The sequence below is a fragment of the Xyrauchen texanus genome, chromosome 32 (genome assembly GCF_025860055.1).
Source record: "Xyrauchen texanus isolate HMW12.3.18 chromosome 32, RBS_HiC_50CHRs, whole genome shotgun sequence".
Taxonomy (NCBI): domain Eukaryota; kingdom Metazoa; phylum Chordata; class Actinopteri; order Cypriniformes; family Catostomidae; genus Xyrauchen; species Xyrauchen texanus.
Genome location: NC_068307.1, coordinates 8,855,686 through 8,877,442, shown reverse-complemented (window position 1 = coordinate 8,877,442; position 21,757 = coordinate 8,855,686). Strand labels below are relative to the sequence as shown.

The window sequence follows — 21,757 nt, the reverse complement described above, 5'->3', positions numbered from 1 at the left end:
ACAAGCATATCATTGTCCTCTATGAAGAAAGCCAAGCATTTTGTATTGGCTGGCTGTCAACACTCACAGACTATCTTGTTAATTCTGCAGTTACCAGAGGGCCAGAGGGTCTGCATGAGGTTATTTGTCTTCCTCAGGTCTCTCGCCCTCTTATACTCTCTCTTGAGTTTGATACATGGCCGTGGCCTTCGGTATCCACACTGGCACTACCTTATGTATCTGCAGGCCAGAGGAGGGAATGAAGAGCCATTAAATGCATGGATACACATCAGGACATTTGAAACAGGGGTTGAACAGGCTGCTGCTGTAGTTTTATGTACTGAATGTATGCATAATGTATATATTATAGTGCGTATTCTGATGGAAAAAAAAAACAGCTTATCAGCCATCTGGTACACTACCCAGAACCCCTCTAAAACCAGCAAACAGACCAGCCTTACAAGACTGGAAAAGTGCAGCAAACCATTCTTTCACCTTGGTATGCATTATTATGTCTTTATTATGTGTCTTAAGGTCTCCAACATGAGGCATCCTTCCTGCCCTCAATTTATGTGTTGTTTTTAGCATTGCATATATGCGAGGCACACCAGAAAAGACCTTCACAGTGCAGAGGCACCACAGTGCAGTTTGAACTCAATTGGTAGGGTTCAGGCTTTGCAAAATTATATCTGTCATTTGGATGAAGCAAATTCACAACAATTGTGTCTCAATTTAGTACTGATCTTCGAAAATGTGAAATCTGAGCTATGGAGATCTGGTTTCAGATATCCATGAAAGTCAAGCAAAAACAGCTCTTCAAGCTGACTGTTCTCTTCACCACTTGCTGTCATTCTGCTGTCTAAGGCCATATGCTGTACCCAACCTCAGCACTTTTCCCCTGTGTCTGTTTGTGCTTTCCTGTCCCTTGTGTTGGCACCAATTAGAGCGACTGTGACAGTAAGGTAGTCCAAAGGTAAATTATACCAGCCTGTAGGTGACAGCTCAGTATACAGTATATGCCCTGGACACATTGTTCTATACAAGCTCAATTAAATTGGTGGTGTAGTTTTCTTTATGCGCCACACTCAAGCAGAAAACTGCCAGCAGATATATGCTCAAAATAATTATGACTCTCAAATCATTCACATATTAAGTACCATTATTTTTTTAGGCTTTAGTTCAAGATAAAGACCTGTGCTCTTTGCTTTTTTTATAGCAGCACTCAAACCCTCATTTAACATTTAATTTGATTACTGACGCTTCAGTGAGTGACAGCTAGGTGAAATATTGGGAATGCAAGACTTAAATCAGAATGAGAATCAGAATCAGCTTTATTGCCAAGTATGCTTACACATACAAGGAATTTGTCTAGGTGACAGGAGCTTCCAGTCAACAACAATACAACAATACCAAAAACAGCAGCAAGACATAGGTAATTGAAAACAAAAAAGAACACAAAATAAATAATTATACATACCAGTATACGCACATACACTCAGCTTCATACATACCCACATACACACACGTAGTGCAAATCTAATACAATCTGTTATATAAAGAACAAAAACCTGTATATTATGTACAGAGCAATGTAAGTAATGGGTGGTGGTGGCGTAGTGGCTAAAGCACAGGGCTGTTAATCAGAATGATCACAGGTTCTAACCCCACGGCCACCACCATTGTGTCCTTGAGCAAGGCACTTAACTCCAGGTTGCTCTGGGGGATTATCCCTGTAATAAGTGCACTGTAAGTCGCTTTGGATAAAAGTGTCTGCCAAATGCATAAATGTAAATGTAATGGCAGAAGTGGATAAGTTGGATAATATAAATTAAAATGAAACTGTGTATTGCACATAATTATTGCTCAATGGGGCAATTTAATAGTTCATTAGATGGATGGCCTGAGGGAAAAAACTGTTCCTGTGTCTGACGGTTCTGGTGTTCAGAGCTCTGAAGTGCCGGCCAGAAGGCAACAGTTCAAAAAGGTAGTGGGGGATAATATGAGATAATATGAAATATATATATATATTTTTTATATATGTTGTGTGATGCTGAATCATCAGTGTGTATTACTTGTGCCAGTGTTACTGTGCCACAGGGATGGACTGGCCATAGGGAGAACCAGGACTTTTCTCAGTGGGCCAGTCGGGCGGCGATAAGCTAAAACGGGACACTGTGTTATGACGAACTGTCACGGTTCCGGCATTTGTGCCGGCTCATACTGTTGTTGTTTTTTCTTTTGTCTTAAGCACAATGACAATATTAAGGCCAATTATTGAATTTGTCTTAATTTAGTTTGTAAACTACATGTTGTCTTAATAATATCAAGCTTGCTTTATATATCAAAATATATCTGCCTTTATTTTTTAGTATAGGGCATCACAAAGTTTGAAAACCCATGAAATAAACAAGGTGCTGCCTTCTGTTACATTTCTGGTTTCAATATCAGCTTAAGTAAACTCAGTAGTATCTGTTAATTACACATTGCTGTTTAAAGTTTAATTATGCTCACTACTCTGCTTTGTTCTCTTGGTTCATAGACTCTAGACTTAATGGCATAGTCATTATAATGATTGGATTTAATGTACCCAAGATATTCAGTGTGAAAACAATAGGTTCGAGCTTTGTGTCACTGTTCAAACAGTCACAGGAGATGACTCATTGCTCTGCGCAACCAAGCAAACAATCACAACAAACTGCTAATCATGGCATAAATACTAATTAAAGGATGCCCACGGTGTCGAATCACCACTGTTTACATAACCAGCTGACCGATTGTTTTAGATTTGGTATGGAATAACTCACAATTATTTTTTCTTGTTAGAGAATACCAACAAAACAGATCTCTCTTTAAACTCAGTTGTTTCTCCTCGCCTAGACAGAAATGAGATAAAATGGGGAGCACCTACTGAGGAAAAATACCCTAGAAATCTCACATGCATCTCCGCTAGAGTTACATAAGTGATCTCAACAATATCTCAAACTGTGTGTGCTCAGATCTGCAAAGATACCAAAAGTCAGAAACTTAATACGATCAAACTCTTCTGAGACCAAATTATTTGGGATTTGCTTTCCACTTTATTACTCGTACTGCATATCAAATATTGTCTCATTTATTTCTATTTTTTTACTTCTCCTGTTTAAACAAAGTTGATACTTACAGTATATGAAAAAGAAATTGTCCTTAGGCATTGGAAAAAGAGACACATTTAATGCAATGCAGTAAACAGAAACCAATATAGTTTCCAAATAAGTTTTTTGACATTTGTTTTTTTTTTTTTTGCAAAGAATAGAAATGTGCTTTTCCAGTGTGAATCATCATTATAATTCCACCCACCACTGCGGTTGTAGACCCAGCTATCAAGTTCTAACTTTATCTGCAAACTGGGATTGCAAACACTGAATATTTATTCAGTGACAAGGCCATGACTTGGGGACGCTAATCCATACAGTTTAGATCAGGCTTGGATTGGTTCACTGAATACCAATTTGATGGGCTCTGAGAATATTTTGTCCCTATAGATATTTCTCACTGTATCAGCCAAAATAATGCTTTGGTTGTTTGAAAAATTTGACTTTCTGTGTTTCTTTCTTTTCTTGTGTTTCCCTTTTAAGAAAGCATAACCCAGTCATTTTAAAGAAGGTAGCCGAGAGAACCTGAAGGAGATATGTAGACTAATCAAAAATTCCTTAGATGTGTTTTTGTGAAGTCCCTACACAGACTTCTGACTTAAACAGGCTACCTGCTGGTAAAAATCCATTTTGGGGGCCTTAGTCCCATTAGCAGATGTCAGGGCAGCAGTAAAGCTCCATTGCCTGAGGCAGTCCTTGAGTCTTACAAGGAATATGACTTTTTATAGAGAAAAGAAAGTACTGAGAGATTACTGTATGGTATATAGTAGGCATGGTGAGCAGACTGCAGAGAAAGTTTATTAGCTCTATGTGTGTGTTTGAGTTGCTTGTTACACTTTGATTTACTGTGTGTGACCTTTTACTGTATATGTGAATTTGTAGCTTTGGCAATTTGCGCATTCCATGACAAACTGCCTTCTCCTTCACATACAAGCATTTACTCTGGTGTACCACCCAGATCTGCATGCCCACACATTATGACATGGACACCACTAGCAGGGCATGCACATCAAGTAGTTCAGAATCTTTTAGCCAGCACATTTTTTGTGAACTGCTAATTGCCAGAGCACACTACAAGAGAAACGCTTTAAGGCCTGCCTACATTTAAAGACTCAAGTTTCTTGTTTTCTGTTGTGTAATCATTATCAACTTTACAGTATATCAATGTGTGTTTGAACTGGTTCATTTACATTAACTGTCCAAACAAACCGATTCACTAACATGAAGTGAACGTAAGTCAATCGGAGAGTTGTTTATTTTAACCGGTTCTTTTACATGAGACGTAAGAATTAACCAATCCACTTAAATGTTAAGCCTTTCTAACCCTAAATATGAGAAATATAAATATTGTGTTTTTTGATGCTACATCACTTCTTGTTGGAAAAAGTAGGTCATTGGCACCACTTTATTAAACAGACATGTTCAATGGAGTCACAGTTTTATTCATTTAAATCTTAATCAACCAACAGTGGCTTTGAATGCACCCCGGTTTGAATGAAGTCAAAGTTCAGTTCATTAAGATAATGTGAACGCTATTTTCCCTTAATGTGCGCACCTGCGAACCACACCCGAGTCTGCTTGAAAAGGTGGTCTGGTGTATGGTTCATTTGAACTCTTGTACTGTTCACTGCTGATATGAACACAACCGTACCAAATTGCGGAAGTGAAATGCTTGTGATGATGTATAATTTGCGTCTTTGCAGGCTTGCGATCACAATTATTGTGGTATAATGCATTTCTCATACTGGCTTGTGTCTAAATAAATATCCTTAAGAGAGTAGCTCACATTCTTCACATCTCTTGCAACACTCCCATGGACTCGCGGTGGACAAATGCTCAAATCAATCACATCATTACAAGTGTTGTTCTGTGGATGGAAATTCCAAAGAGACAAACATTAATACTTAACACAGTGACAACTTCTCGAGTAGTTACTTAGTTAAAGTGGTAAACAGCTGCCACTTGCACTCACGTTGATGATGTCATCGGACCGTGGTTCGGACCCAAATAATATGATGTGAACAGAGACCAGTGGAGGCAGCGGAAGGGAGAGGAAACAAACTCGGGTTCGGTCCAAGCAATCAAGCGTGAAAGCACCCTATCTTCATATGACAGCTCATATCTCCATCTCTGTGACTGACTGGCACAACACCACATGGAAAAACACAGCAGACAAATTGTGGTTCTGTTAATTCAGCACGGATTTACCAAAAATGTGGTCTGAAAATGTACAGTTATCCTCAGGATATAGAAACCGGTCGTCACTCTTGATAATAAATGCATGTGAAACTCAAAAACCTGAAGAAAGATTGCCAGATTTTAAACACGTCTCACTAGTGGCCATACTAGAAAGGTGTCAGTTACTAGTGTGCTTTTTGTCGCACACTAGTTGTAGACGAAACATCAAAGTGTGACAAGCTTCTGTCTTGTAGTGTGCGCTTAAAGGAACTTGAAAATGCTGTAACAACACAGCAAAGCAGTATCAATACACACACAGATGAAACAGAACGAATGCAGTCAGGTGGCAGTCAATGTTTTGTTTGATTGTAATTAAGGAATTTCTCTGATGAAGGCACCTTTATTTCTTGTTTGTGCTTCTTCAATCGAATGCTTGGAGATTTCCAGAGGGACGATCTTTTGAAGAACACATCACAAACAGCACTTCTGAGCTGACACTTTGTGGTTCTTAGCTTTGCCTGCAATCTCGGCTGGCTTACTGGATCTACTGAGCTGCAGCCCATGCAGGCCAGGAAAAGATGCCAATTACAGGGCTTGGGGGTTATGTTGCACTGTAGAGGAAACAATTCTGCAGACCCAAAGCAGATGTGTTGACCGGATAGTGAAGAGTGCTTCAGTGCAAACAGCTGCTGCTTGGTGCTCTCTTATCAATTTAGCAGAAGTTGCTTGTCAATGTTTTATTAGCCCCATCTCTGCAGCATGCATCTGCAGGTGACAGAATATGGAGAGGGAGGGGTGAATATGACAGTGTAGAGCTGGTTTTGAGATAGTCAGAGATGCTGAATAACTGACCATTTGTGGCCAATAAAACGTATTTGGCTGTGCATCCTCACACTGGTTTCGATGGGGTTGTTATGAATATCCTCAGCTCTGTGGATTTAAATAGAACAGTGCTTCAACAAAGGACATGATTTAATGAATACACAAATATCTGTAGTTAATAATTATTTTCACATTTTCTTTAATGGGTGAGTTTCCTTCAAGATAGCAGGCTCCATTTTTCTTTGTCACATAAGAGGTTTGCAACCCATGCTGTTGAAGGATTAGTTAACCTAAAAGTGAATATTCTGCCATCGTTTACATACACTCATGGATTTGAAATTACATGCGGTTGAGGTTGATTTTCTCTTTTGAAGAGTTTGAAATGGAAATGGTCTACACTTATATAGCGCCTTTCTTAACCTTAGAGGTTACAAAGCACTTTACACTGTGTCCCATTCACCCATTCACACACACATTCACACTCACATTCAGACACCAATGGCAGCAGAGCTGCCATGCAAGGTGCTAGCCTGCCATTGGGAGCAACTTGGTGTTCAGTGTCTTGCCCAAGGACACTTCGGCATGTGGAGTCACGTGGGCCGGGAATCGAACCGCCAACCCTGTGATTAGCGGCCGACTCGCTCTACCACCTGAGCCACAGCCGCCCCAAAAGCTTAAAAAAGGATGCAAATGCACCATAAAAGTAGACCGAATGACTCTTGCACTATATTCCAAGACTTATATTTCAGTCTATTTCTCACACAAAGTTATAGGGTGACTATAATAGACTTGGAATATAATTCACAAGTCATTTGGAGCACTTGTATCATGCTTTTCTGGTGCCTATTTTGCTAATTCAGAGTTTGACAGCCCCAGTCCTCATTCACTTTAATTATATTGAAAATTCACCTTTTGTGTTCCATGGAAACAAGAAAGTCTTGCAGATTTGGGATGACATGAAAATTTGTAAATAATGACAGAATTAAAAAAAAAATTGCTGAACTATTCCTTTAAAGTTATCTCCTATTTTTCATCACAGAAATGATTGCAGAAACATGTCTCTACACAAGTCAAACACAAAACCAAATTAACCATGAGCATATATCAACTCAAGGAAGCTCTCCTAACAATCAAACTGTCTCCTGACTATAGCCTCAATCACAACAAAGGAAGTAATCATTTAAATGTTTTTAAGGGGTGTCATCTGGCTTCTTTTCTTTCTCTCCAGGAGCCGACAGGCCTCCATCGTTTATCCAGGTGTGGTTGAAGTAGCAGGATGACGAGTCTGTTGTGTCTGCTGACTCTCAGCTCTCTGGCTCTGAGCTATGCACAGGGTAAGTATGGTCTGATCTGTTGTCTCTTACCATCTCATCTCACTGATGATCCCATTTGAAAATATGCTTTGTGGTCTTGCCCCTTCCTCCATTTGGGACATTTCGTTAGCACTCACCCAGTTACTTTCTGTATTCCCTCTGCTCCACCATTTCCTTTTTGAAACATCATTGAAATGTACCATGTCACTTTGATGGCAGGTAATGTGTCTGGCATACATGTTTTTTGGATTTTGCATCTGTGGGGGGCCAAGAATTCAGATGAATTATTCATTATGTTATTTTAGATCACTAGGCAGAAAAGATTTGATTTACTTGAGAGGTGTTTGTGATGGTCAAAGAAATCTAGGTCCTATTAAACATGAATACAAATCTGGTTTAGTTCATAATGCAATTAACTTTTCAAACTGTATTCAAGTCAGAGCTGTTCTAGTCTAACTGAGCCACACTTTTGAGTAGCTGCATAAAGTCTGGTCCAATTTGCTAACAAATTCTGTCTAGGAACCCCCCCCCACTGGCCTACATGTGAAGTGAGCAACCTCAGTTTACAGTTTGTTTTTATGTGTTGTTTAGGGGCAGGTTTATCTGAAATAAGGGATGGCAACACTACACTTTCTATTCCGTTCACTCCCATTCAAATGCATCTGAATGCGGTAGATCAAAACGCAAGCTCATTTAAAGAAATGTTGTGTTCGGCTGCAGTGAGTTCAAGTTTGGTATAAGGAGAGTATGCGTGACAAAAATGATCAAAACAGCACATGCTGACCATTTGGCTCAATACAAAGATCCAATATTAATAATACAATATTTCAAAGCTTTATATTTTATTGTTGCAGGAAAGTGAGTAGATAATATATGTTAACGTTTAATAAATAACTTTATACAGTATTTGTTATTTGTGATGCATTATTTACTTATACCAGAGGCCCTCCTGCATCACATAATATCGTGGTTCATTGCATTGTCCGAAAGAAATGTGCATGCTCAAAGCCTAGTGTGACCGCAAATATAGTTCATACGACAATAATAGGCCTGTCAGGAAAAAAATCCATTATATATAATGACGCCAAAAAACACTAAATTTAGAATTTAGACCTATGTCCAACCAAAGTTATATAAACTGATTACAGTATTTCACAGACATAACTAGGGATGGGCGATGCCACCTTTCTTTTTGATCCGCTATCAAGTACTGTCAATGCCTATATCACCCATACCAATAAACTTAGCTCTATTAAAGAGAAACGTTTTGAGACTTCTGAGGATAAAATGTGTCATTTTGAATATTTTATTAAAAAAATAATTGTCAACATTTATCGGCCTAAACAAAAAATTATTAAACTTCTGTTTTTGTTTATCATTTAACAACAATTACAGAACACTATCAATGTTTTAACAAATTTACATTTAAATCAACTTGTAAAAAACTTCACACAAACCCATTTTAATAAACATCACATTCAGTTTCATCATTTAGTGTGAATTAACTCCAGATGCTGTTTCTATGTTTTTCTGTCATTGCTTCAGCCAAGCTCTGCTGCTTATGTTTGAACAATCATTTTTTAACTTTAAAGCTACACATGAATTGACATGGTGAATAAATAATAAAATAACTTGTGTAAAAAACTTAAGGATCAATATTTTTTTATATGTGGATCGTTACAACTGCAGGAACAGTATTTTAGGATCAATACACCCATCCCTTGACATATCTCAGATAAATAAAATGGAATAAAGTGTGCCTGCAACTGTGCCCACCCACGTTTTCATCCGCCTAGGTTCTAGATGTATTTTTACCATGAATTTCTTCAACGCTTTTTACAAAATCCTCCATTAAAGAGTTGTAAAGCATGAACCAAACCAACATGCAACAGGTGAATCGTAATATTACGATGTAGTCTGTGTACTTACCGTCTTTCATGAGGGCACAGACTACAATCCCATGAAGCATTGCGAATTACGTATTTGAATATATAATTTTGGGAATATATAAAACTGTTGATTTAGGTTGTTGATTATGAGTATAAAAACAATATAGTTAACATTCCGAATGCGAAACATTCCGATAAACACAAAAATATAAGTAGGTTAAGAGTGCAGGGAGATTGTCTCGTTTGTATCACTCAGAGTGCATCATGGGAGTGGGCAGTCGCTTCCAGTTTTATTTCCATGGCCATGGGGAATGTAGTTGTTCAAGAGGAATACTGCTATTAAAGACCATTTTTAAATAATGACATTGAAATAACGCTGATGATGGCTCATGGTAGGTCTGTCTTTAAAGGTTTTTAAGTTAGCGATGCAAATCAATGGGATATTTACTTCTGGAACAGACTGTTGCGCTCTCACACACCCACACATATACAAAAAAATCTTATCCTTCAATGATTTTATGCCACTAACCAGGCATATTTTGGCACATTTGGTTATTATTCCTTCACCCTGGTACGTGGTAAACACGACTTCTGTACCAGGCGGACTGGCTAATCATCCAATCAGATTTGAACTAGGGCTGCATCTAACGATTATTTTTGTTGTTGATTAATCTATCGATTATTTCTTCGATTAGTCGACTAATCTAACGATTATTTTTCCGATTAATCTAATGCATATTTTTGGGATTAGCCGATTTATCCATTGGCAAACTTTCCAATAAATAATAAGTACAACTTCTACATTAGTATTTCAAACTTTTATTAATTCATTTTCTGAATTTTTTTTTGTACCTGTCCCTATTCAAATAAACAATAAATAAATAAATAAATAAACACACTAGATTACAGCCTAGGCTACTGTTAATATGTAAATATAACGTTATTGTTTGTTTTTAAAGTCTACATTAGAGACATGCGCGGGACGGATTTCTCCCTTAATAATTCCTAAAAAGCGGACATCTCTGTTATTATCAATGAAACTGACTGCACAATGAATCTTTCATTATATCGATTTGCCAGTATGCAGAATTCAGCACTGAACAAAAAGTCCATTTTGAGCGGTGAGGAGATTCCATCTTAAATGCTTCTGATTGGCCATTGCGTTCAAGAAATCAACACATATGTCTGTGATTGGCTACATTGTTAAACGCTGCAAACATGTTATACATAGAAACGATTTACAGGCCAGGGTCTATCTATTTTGTTTTAGTTGTTCTTGTTGCTTTTGTGCAACAGATGAATGACAATTTATTTGTTTTGAGATGTTCAATTTATAGATTTCTATTTTGCGGGAGTCCCGCGAATCGTTTTATTCTCCCGCAACCAGCACACACACGAGTGCATTACCGCCCGCTTTATGTGATAAAGCCAGATTGTCATTTTCACCATGAGCTGGAGCAGAAGCCGCCATTACTCGATATTTAAACGTAAATAATGAATGTGACGCGTCGACGCATTTCATTCGTGTCGACGTATTTTCATAGTCGATGACGTCGACGCGTCGTTGCGGCCCTAATTTGAACTGCAGATTTTCTGCTAGCTCTGCCATTGTTGTGTGCAATATGCATTAGTCTCTCCGTGTGTAAACTGCTCCTTTCCAGTCTTTGCTAGAACTAGATTACTTTTTAGGGTAATTGTTTACTTATAGTAAATAAACAGCATAACGGTATAAAGAGCATTGAAAGAAATGCACACATATATATAGAGCAAAAATTGCAGGCATTCAAGTTAAATTGGCTAACAACACAATCACTGTGTTTCTATTCTATTACACATCAGTAGCTACACTAGACTGTGTGATGAGCTGTTCATAGAGTTCAGTGGAAAAGAACTTAAGTGGCAGTTTGGAGCTGTTTATCCTTATTACTGGAGGCAGCCAACACACCACTGAAATTCACTCTAATCCCAGAGCGGAAAAACCTCCTGGGGAGCCAGCTCCCCTTCTCAGCTCATCTCTCCTCCTTTCTCTCATTGCCCTAGTTTCCGGTGGGTCTCACCAAAACGGCATATACACACACTCAAACATGCGAGCACAGACACGCCTATGCATGCGGCACTCTAGTGAATTCTATTTGTGAATTATAAATTCACAAATCAAAGATCACAAACATGCACTTAGGGGTGAATTCATTAAACATTTGCAGAACTTTTGTGTGTGTGGTTTTCCTACTTTCTTTGTAAATTAGGCCTATTATAGATTGCATGTTGTTAACAAACCTAAGTGCTATTTGCCTGATGCAATTAATGTTGCAGGTTTTTTTTTTTTTTTTTTTTAAATATGCTTTTGTAAATTTTTTAAATAAGGCTCCAAACCAAAGTTAGCGAGGAGATTTTCCATCTAGGCATCCCTCCACCTCCCCAGAGCTCAAGCCCATTCATGTGCTCGAGCCTCTCCATTATGGACAGTATGCCAAATCTGTTTATCTTAATGCAGTCCAGGACTATATGAACCAGTGAACTCGTTGTTGGAGAAAAGTGTTAAAATTGGACATACAGTATGGAGATCTGGATTTTCGTCATATAAAAAGCAGATTTGGGTGTCACAGTTACAGTGGTGGTGTATTGCGGTACAGTCCAGTAAAATATGCAAGATAACAGTAGTCTTCTGCATCCTCCAAAACTGATAGGGAATTGCACCATGCAAATAGTGTTCAGCACTGAATTTTGAGTCATGTTTGTGTCGTAACGTGATTCGTATCATTCATTTAGTGAATCAGGCACTTAAAGAACATAGTGCATGCAAATAAACACCATCAATTCACCCCCCACCCCCCACCACACACACACACACACACACACACATTAAGTAGTCATTTTCATTTGTTTAGCACTTTAAAGAAAATGATGTTTGAATGATTGTAATGTCTTAAATGTCTTAGAGTCCTCATTAAGCAGTTTCACTGAAAAAGCTCATTGAAAATCATGCCTTAACATTTTTCGTTTTTTGGCTCCCAGAGGGTCAAGTAATGTATGTATCCTGAGGATAAGACATAGAACAAATATAATAATATTAGCATAGATGCCATTCACTTTATTTTAAAGCAGAGTTATGGAATATGAGAAGTTTTTTCGGTTCCGGTAGACCTGACTAAAGCAGCATAACTATGGACGTTTATTAACTATGGTTTTCTATACCTAAACTGAGTGTGTCTGAGTCCCAAACAATGCTAGGAAGGCTATTCCATAGTTTAGGAGCCAAATAGGAAAAGGTTCTATCTCTTTTTGAGAATTTTGTTATTTTAGGTACTATCAGCAGTCTGAATGTTCCAACTGTAGTGAAAGTGACACATTAAAGCATGATAGTAGGTCGCTTAAGTAATTAGGAGCTAGACAGTTCATAGCTTTGTAGGTAGTTAGCGGAATTTAGAAATGTATTAAAAACCTAACTGACTTCTGATATAGTGATGATAAAATTGGGCTGATATGATCATATTTCTTCGTTCTAGGAAGCAATCTAGCTGCTACATTTTTAACCAATTGAAGTTTGTTCCATGTGCCTGTAAGACATCCCCCCAGTAGTGCATTGCAATAAACTTGTCTCGAGGTCATGAACACATGAATTTTCTTTTCAGCCAGAAATAGAGAGCATGTGTCGTAGGTGGAAGAAAGCTGTTCTACAAACATTGTAAATGTGATTTTTAAAGGACAGACTTGGAGAATTAGGAAATTTCATCAGGTCTTGAGGAAAAATCTGTATCATCGCCTTAAAAATTTAAACTAATTAATAACACATATACAGTTGTGGCAGGGCGGAGGGCGGGGCCGGGTTGTGATTATGCACACCCGGTCCCTTATCAGGCTAATTAAGCCTCAGAGAGGGATAAAGGCTGATGGTAGACGGTGGTGCGGCGAGAGAGAGATAGTTTATGGACATGTCCGTCATGTGTGTTGTTGTCTTTTGTTTAAGTTATCATTAAAATATTATTTATATTGACACTGGTGCCGAAGCCCGGGAAGGAGGAGGGATGCCCATCGTGGAGTCCTCGACACCGCCGTCCACCCAGGGGAGTGCCGCTGCAATCCACTGGGGGAGGAAGAAGACCGACCGCCCGAACGCGGTGAACGGCCGCTGTCCGCAAGGCGAGTGGGGACTGGACTCCCCGACCACCTGGATCGATGGAGCCGCTGCCAGGGGTGGAGGAGAGCCCTGCCATCCCCCAGAAACGTGGAGGGGTCAAAGGAAGTCCGCCGTCCGCGAGGGGAGGATGGAAGTGTCTCCCCGACCACCTGGAGCAGTAGGGCCGCTGCCAGGGGTGGAGTAGTCTCCCCACTAGTCGCCGAGAACACAGAGGGGTGTTCTGACCGTGGAGGTTGTGAGTCTGACTCCGGTCTGCCCGGGAGAAGCGACTGTCATCCGCCTGAGAGGGTGGAGAAGTGACCAAGGACCATGCGACGGTAGAACTGGCGAGTAGGTTTTTTTTAATCTCTCTCTCTCTCACTGCCGCTCTGTGTTGGCCTTTTCCCTCTCGTTTAAATTTTACAGTGTTTTTTTTTTGGGGGGGGGGAGAACTACACTGTTACAGGAAGTACCCCCCCATTTTAATTATTTCTGTTTCCCTCTGCCCTGCCACAACAGTATTATAACACAGTCCTAAAATCTATAATGAAACACCTATATATTTCAAAGTATAAATATGCATACTGACAGAAATGTAAACGCAAAGTCATATATAATACAAACTCATATCCTACCCAATTCATAATGTGTCAGATGAATTCACGGCTACCTGGAGACTTTACTGTATGTTTTCAAACTCCCTAATTACCCTCTCTTCTGTCAAAATAGCTGAGTGCATGTAATTATATCTGACAGCTTGAATCCCCTGCTGACTTTCCCCAGGTAGCGTACACTCCCACTCTGAGTACAAATATGCAGTTTTTGTTTGGCACGAAGAGCCCCCCCACCCCACACCCACACTGTTTCTCTGGCACAGTACAACAGCTGTCAAAGGAGGCTGTACAAAAGGATTTACATGGATATTACTATATCTGTGTTTTTCATTCAATGTGTTGTAGTGGTTAAACATCTGGGATGGTAACCACAAAGCTGCCGGTTCAATCCTTTTGCAGAGTGATCCAATAGCTCACATTGTGTCATAGGTTGCTCCAGGGGGATTGCCCCTTGTGGGGATGGGGGCCTGGATATGTGTCTGTTTGCGGGAGAGAGGGAGTTGCCTGATCACCCACGGGGGGGTTGCTGCTGCAACGTCGGAACCCATTTCGACCGTCTCGACCGACCAGTTACCCTAGTAAAAGTGGGGCCTGCCGACAATCCCGAAGCCTACCTCAACCTCTTCGAGAAGATGGCCGAGGTGTGGAGATGGCCGCATGACCAGTGGGCGGAAGCACAACATGCTGACCAACAACTTCCTGCCCAACAACTTCCCGCAGCCAGCCTCTTTTCTATAACGACCTGAAGAGAGCCATCCTGCAGTGGGTCGGCCGGAACCCCAAACAGAGCCGTAATCACTTCCACTCCTTGAGGCTGGGAAGGCATGGCTGCTCCGTGAAGCCTGCCGGAAATGGTTGCTGGCTTAGGGATCCCACGGCACTGGAGATATAATAGATCAGGTGGTATTTGAACAATTAATCTCCCAGCTGCCCCATGGTATGGCCAAGTGTGTCCAGAGCCTCTTTCCGGCATCGCTGAAGGAAGCTGTCCAGCTGGCAGAGGATTACATGACGGCATTCCCGGGAAGCAGTGAACCGGAGTCTCTCTCTCTCTCTTATCTCTCTCTCTCCTGTCCCCGAACCCCACCTCTGACCATCTTCTTTCCCCCAGGAAACAGGGCGGTCTCATGCCCAAATTTCTTCCCCAGTTTGGGGCGTCTTCCCCCTCGCCTGTCCTCCCTGCTAACCCTGTCTCTCCACTAGCCCTCCCAGGTTGGTGAGCCCAGTCACACGGGTGTGGTAGCAAAGCCTGGGCCGGTATGTTGGAGCTGCGGGGAGCCAGGACATTTCCAGGACCGGTGTCCAGTAATGGATGTGGGCAATCTGGTCCGGATCCATGATGCACCACAGGCCATCCCCGATCGAGCTGGGGTGTATCGGATACCGGTGTGCAGACAGTGGGATACATATCAAGCTTTGGTGGATTCTGACTGTTCCGAAACATCTATCCACCAACACTTGGTACAAGATGGGTCAATGGGCACAAATAATCGGGTGAAAGTGCGGTGTGTGCGCGGGGATATTCACACTTATCCGGTGGTTACCATTGAGATACTATTCAGGGGGAGAAAGCATAGAATAGAGGCCACAGTTAATTCCCGCCTCACCCATTAAATTAAGAATTTATTAAGGGAAATATGTGTGGATGGGTCCTGTGAAATAATGTCTCGGTATGTGACATGCGACGCTATGGTGGGAGAGGCAGAGCCAGGGCCTTCTATGTCTGCTCTGCGTCAAAATTACGCAAGGGAGGGAGTACCCGCCCTGAGGGAGATCCCTGAAGTGGACATTCCTCTCCTGCAGTCAGGTGACAAATCCCTCAAACACGCATTAGAACAAGTGAGAGTAATGGATGGTCAACAGCTCCACCCTAACATCGTGCTCGCATACCCACATTTTTCAATAATCAAACATTGGTTGTATCGAATGACGCAGGACACCCAAACAAAAGAAAATACAACCCAGTTATTAGTACTGAAGAGCCATCGGAAAACTCTTTTCCAGGTGGCTCACCATAATCCAATGGCTGTCCATTTAGGACAGGAAAAAACACTCAACCGAATAATGGCCCAATTTTTTTGGCCTTCGCAGGTGGTGTGTGGCGTGCTGTGAATGTCAGTTGGTGAATCCAGTGGCCACCCTAAAAGTGCCATGGTGCCTTCTACAACTAATCGAGGTCCACTTCAAAAGAATTGTCATGGACCTCTTTGGGCCATTAGAGCGGTTGGCACACAGATATTGCTTTGTATTAGTCCTGGTGGATTATGCAACGTGATATACGGACACGGTGCCTCAGTGCAACATCTCAGCACATAGTGTTGGGGAGGCGCTCTTCAAAATCATCTCCCAGGTGGGGATTCCGAAAGAAATCCTCAACGAACAAGGTACTACCTTTATGTCACATACACCACATGAGCTGAATTAATTATTGTGTATTAAATAAATTCACACAAGTGTGTATCACCCGCAAATGGACGCTTGGTCGAACAGTTTAATAAAACCCTGAAAAACATGATTCAGAAGTGATTGGAACCAATATTATTTGTGGTCTGGGAGGTCCTGCAAGCCTCCATGGGGTTTTCCCCCTTCAAGCTCCTGTATGGGCGTAGTCCATGCGGCCTGCTTGATGTCATATGGGAGACTTGGGAGGAGGGGCCTTCACAGAGCAAAAACGAAATTCAGTACATTCCTGACCGTAGAGCAATACTACGCACATTGGGGCAGTTAACACAAAAGAATTTGCTCCAAGCTCAAGAACAGCAAAGCTGGCTCTATAATAGGGGAATACGATTATGAGAATTTGCACCGGGAGATAAAGTCCTTGTATTACTGCCAACCTCTAGCTCTAAATTACTCGCCAAATGACAAGGGCTCTTTGAGGTCACACGGTGAGCCAAATATTTCGAATATGAGGTTAAGCGAACAAATAGAGGCAGGGTTCATCAAATTTACCACCTCAACCTCCTAAAGTCTTGGAGGGAGGCGGCCATTGAGGCCTTGGCGACGGTAGTTCAAGAGAGGGCAGAGCTCAGGCCAGAGGTGAATCACAAGCCTAATCAGTTCACTGCGGTCCCGTCTGGAGAACACCTCTCACAGTCGCAGCTCACTGACGTGGCCATGTTGCAGAATTTGCAGACATGTTCTTGCCCATCCCCAGTCGTACAAACCTAATAGAGCACCATATCGAGACCACCCTGGGGGTGGTGGGTCTTAGCTGCCCCTACGGCCTTCCTGAGCACAAACAAAAGGTAGTTCAGGAAGAATTAGAGGCGATGCTCGTGATGGTGCAATTGGGCAGGTCAAGACCAAAAAGAGGTGAGTTCCTGTGGCTGGCTGGCTACAACCGAAGGTTTGTGCCTAGTTACTCTGATGTAAACAGCCTGCTGACTGATCTCACTAGAAAGGGGGCATCTGATCTAGTCCAGTGGATGGAGTCATGCCAACAGACTTTTTTAAAAGTAAAATCTGTACTTTATGTGTGACTTAAATGCTCCGAACTTCTCTCTCCCCTTTATTTTGTAGACAGATGCATCTGACAGAGGGCTGGGGGCAGTGCTATCGCAGGAGGTAAACTCTTAGGGAAACAAAGTACAGTACCGATGGCTGTGGCTGACACTCCCTCCAGAAACGGGGGGGAGTAGGCAGGCCAGATGTTGCTCTGGCCTGAGTCGGGGGGTGGGGGTATGTGGGGATGGTGGCATGGTCGTATGTCTGTTTGCGGGAGAGAGGGAGTGGTGTGGCTCGTCAAGTTGGTTGGCGTAATTTCTAACAGCTGTTTCTTGTTACAGTGATGGCTGAGAGAGACCTTAAAAAGCAGCCAAACATGCTAGAGAAGTCAGAGAGAGAGCCATATGTGGCCACGTGTGTGTGTGTGTGTGTGTGTGTGTGTGTGTGTGTGTGTGTACATCTATGTGTTTTATGTTTTTTTTTAATTTAATTTCTGTCATTAAAGTTTATGTTGAAGGTTCTGCCGGTTCCCGCCTCCTCATTTGCCCATCCTTTACCTCTTTACACCATATATAAGTATGATAATGCACCGTAACTTTATCATTGTACCACCACTGTATTTTTGTAATGGAGAACAGGAGTTCTAGTATGAAAGATAGGTTGAACATGTAAAAAAAATTACAAATAAAAATGTTTTGTTTGACTGAGATCTCATACTTGAGGAAACATAAAGATTTGTTTTACTTAAAGAATTTTTGCAGATGTGTGACATTTTTGCAGATGTGTGTGTTTGTTAAAATATTTCTTGTGTGTGTTTGTATTGGGGGGTTTTTCAGGTGGGGATGTGTGTGTGTCGGGTCACAACAGTGGGCCAGTGTTTGAGGAGCAGCCGTCTAGTCTGATCTACCCAGAAGGGATGACAGAAGGCAAGGTGACCCTGAGCTGCCAGGCTCGCGCCAGCCCTGCTGTTGTGTACAGGTATTCGGATAACATTTTTGTAATTTACACTTTATCAAAATTACTTAATATGACATGTTCTTTTTTTGAATATATTTGATTTAATACTACATTTTTGTCATAATTTGTGTCTTGTTTATCACTAAAAATTTCTAAACATCCTTAAAATAATATAAATTTACTTACAAACTGTTTAGGGCAATAAGACTTGTTTACAGAGAATATGTCTTTAATTGTTGATGTTTTAAGTATAAACCTCTAAATTTGGTTAGATTTATTCTTAAAACAAGAAAAACAATTTGCTATTGGGATAAGAAAAATAAGCTTGATTAATTTAATGATAAAAACTTATGCAGTTATGCAGTTTTGCTTTTACTGATAAATTTACTTGAAGTAAAAATATCAAGAAAATATTTGTATCAGTTTCTCTGAAAACACTGTGTCTAGTATGTTTTCCCAAATTTACAGCAATATTATTATGGGTATTGAAATAAGATTTTGTGTGTGGTTTTTGCCAGGTGGCGTGTGAATGGCACAGATGTAGCTGTCGGAGAGGATTCACACTATATGCTGGTCGCTGGAAACCTTGTGATCAATAACCCGCAACATGGGCAAGATGGTGGGTCATACCAGTGTCTCGCCATCAACCGCTGTGGCACCATTGTTAGCCGTGTCGCTAATCTCAAGTTTGGCTGTAAGTACAAACCAATTGATTACCTTACTTAGAGTGTGAAAATTGTGCGCATCACCATAGCATTATTGTCATGTGCTTTCTAGACCTCCGTGATTTCCCCCCTGAGGGTAGAAGCCCTCAGACTGTACATGAGGGCAGTGGAACCTTTCTTGCCTGTCAACCACCTGCTCATTACCCAGGTATGACCAACAAATTATCAATTAGCAAAACATTGTAGTCATTCTTAAAGGAATAGCTTACAAAAAAAATTACAATTCTGTCATTATTTGCTCACCTTTATGTTTTTACAAACAGACATTCTTTTTTCTGCAGAACACAAATAGAAGAATTTTAAAGAATGCCTCGATTGCTAATGTCCATACAGTGGCAGTTGACACCCTTAATATGTGTTGTTAAAATAATCCATGCAACTCATCTGTCATATTTCAAGTCTTCAAAAGGCATACAATGAAGTGAGAAACAACACGGAATTAAAGTTATTATTTGTTCATATGTACACACGCAAATTTACTTAGTTCACATGAGAGTTTGCGCTGTTTTTGCTTTTGCAAGGTTTAAAGGCATAATTCACCCAAACTTTTAAATTCTCCCATCATTTAACCTCATGCAATCACAGATGTGTATGAATTCTTCTGCTGAGCACAAACAAAGATTTTTAGAATATTTCAGCTCTGTAGGTCCTCACAATGCAAGTGAATGGGTACCAACATTTTGAGGCACCAAAATGCAAATAAAGGCAGCATAAAAGCAATCCACACGACTCCAGTGGTTTAATCCATGTCTTCAGAAGTGATATGGTGAGGGTGAGAAACAGAACACAGTAGGTGACGATGATCACGAAGAATGCAAATTGCCAAAAACAAAAGAAGAATGTGAAAGTGCAGAAATGCAGAATGTGCAGATTTATAGTAAATAATGTACTTAAATATTGATCTATTTCTCACCCACACTTATCATAGAGCTTCTGAAGATATGGATTTAGCCATTGGAGTTGAATTAATTACTTTTATGCTGCCTTTATGTGCTTTTGGAGCTTCAAAATGTTGGTACCCATTCACTTGCATTGTGAGGACCCAAAGAGGTAGAATATTCTTCTAAAAATCTTTATTCGTGTTCAACAGAAGAAAGAAAGTCCTACACAACTGGGATGGCATGAAGGAGTGAATAAAATTAAAATATAAGTTTCATTTTTGGGGGAACTATTCCTTTAAGCATGAGCCATAGTGAACAAGTTTCTCTCATATATAGAAGAGCTATGGCAAATTCAAGATTTTCACTCTAAAATAAATTACATTTTGGGATGTTTGCACCAAAGCCTATCATATGCCTTCAGGAGATTTGGAATATGATGCATGAGTCACATTCATATTTCTGGGTCCTTATAAAGCTTTAAAGTGAGTCACTATCAACTGCCATTGTATGAAAATCAGCAAACAGTAAATCTTCTGTCCATTTTATTGACTCCTAGCTCTGTCCTACCGCTGGTTCATCAATGAATTTCCCAACTTCATCCAGCCAGAGGGGGGCAGATGGTTTGTGTCTCAGGTGACTGGTAACTTATACCTAGCTAATGCAAGAGCCAATGACACAGACAACTACTTCTGCTTCACCACTATCAACATGGAGATCAGTACCAAGAGCATCTTCAGCAAAGCCATCCAGCTCACCGTTTACCCTGACGGTTAGTTTGAAGCTCCATATACTCCACACTGTGCAAAAGTAACAAAACACATTTGCATCGCTTTGGCCTGTAAACTCATGTAGACTGCATGACCACAGTTGGGTGGACACCCCTTTCAAATGAACGATTTTTACTTTTTCAGCTGTGCCCATTATTAGCAGGTGAATAAAATCAAGCATACAACCATACCATCTCATTGGAAAAACTAATTCAGGAGAAAATGTGCCTTATGTTGTCAGATGTCCACATACTTTGGGTCATGTAGTGTACTTGATGTTGTCAGAATGACCATCTTATGTTTCTGAAAAATGTGTCTTTCACTAAATAATTGGCACTGTTGCCAATATTTATGATAATACAATACAGTGCTCTTTCTTCCCCCTTGTTGTATAGTGAACTTAAAAAAATCTTCCCCAAACATCCGTGTGCGTTTTCCCGCTGAGACATATGCATTAGCAGGACAGACCACACAGCTGGAATGCTTTGCCTATGGCAAGTAAGTCCAACCTCAACTCACAGATACACTTTCCTTTGAATCTTTTACTAGTTTTCATGAAAGGTGTTTGTCATGTTTTTTTTACTTTATTATTTTCCTTGAGGTTCACTTATAATGTTAGTAAAGGTTTTTGCACAAAACAGTTATGATATAGTATTAAATTACCTTTTTCCAGCCTGTCACTGGCCCTCTGTCTTAAACACTCTGTTTTCTGTGCTGTCCCCTTTAAGACTTCAGTCATGATTGGCTAACATTGACAGTGCAAACACCCCCTGCCAAAACACTTGTGAAACTGTTTAAAGGGACAGTACTGAAACTTTCTAAGAATAAAAGAATGAAAAAATGCAAGCAATTTACAAAATCACAAAAAGCACTCAGTCCAGGCAGTCATTAACAGCTATATGTCCCAATTACTGTAATGTGTAGCATGCAATCAAAC

General features: G+C 40.5%; 1 protein-coding gene across 1 annotated transcript in view; it reads left to right on the top strand.

Annotated features, from left to right (window-relative positions):
* Nucleotides 1-21,757, top strand: part of LOC127626361 (contactin-2-like) — a 54,919-nt gene that overhangs the window by 5,140 nt on the left and 28,022 nt on the right. The window contains exons 2-7 of the mRNA XM_052102098.1: nucleotides 7,339-7,444; nucleotides 18,327-18,468; nucleotides 18,966-19,141; nucleotides 19,225-19,320; nucleotides 20,610-20,822; nucleotides 21,216-21,318. Coding sequence (XP_051958058.1) covers nucleotides 7,387-7,444; nucleotides 18,327-18,468; nucleotides 18,966-19,141; nucleotides 19,225-19,320; nucleotides 20,610-20,822; nucleotides 21,216-21,318 — 788 coding nt within the window. The 5' untranslated portion in view covers nucleotides 7,339-7,386. The remainder of the gene's footprint in view (nucleotides 1-7,338; nucleotides 7,445-18,326; nucleotides 18,469-18,965; nucleotides 19,142-19,224; nucleotides 19,321-20,609; nucleotides 20,823-21,215; nucleotides 21,319-21,757) is intronic.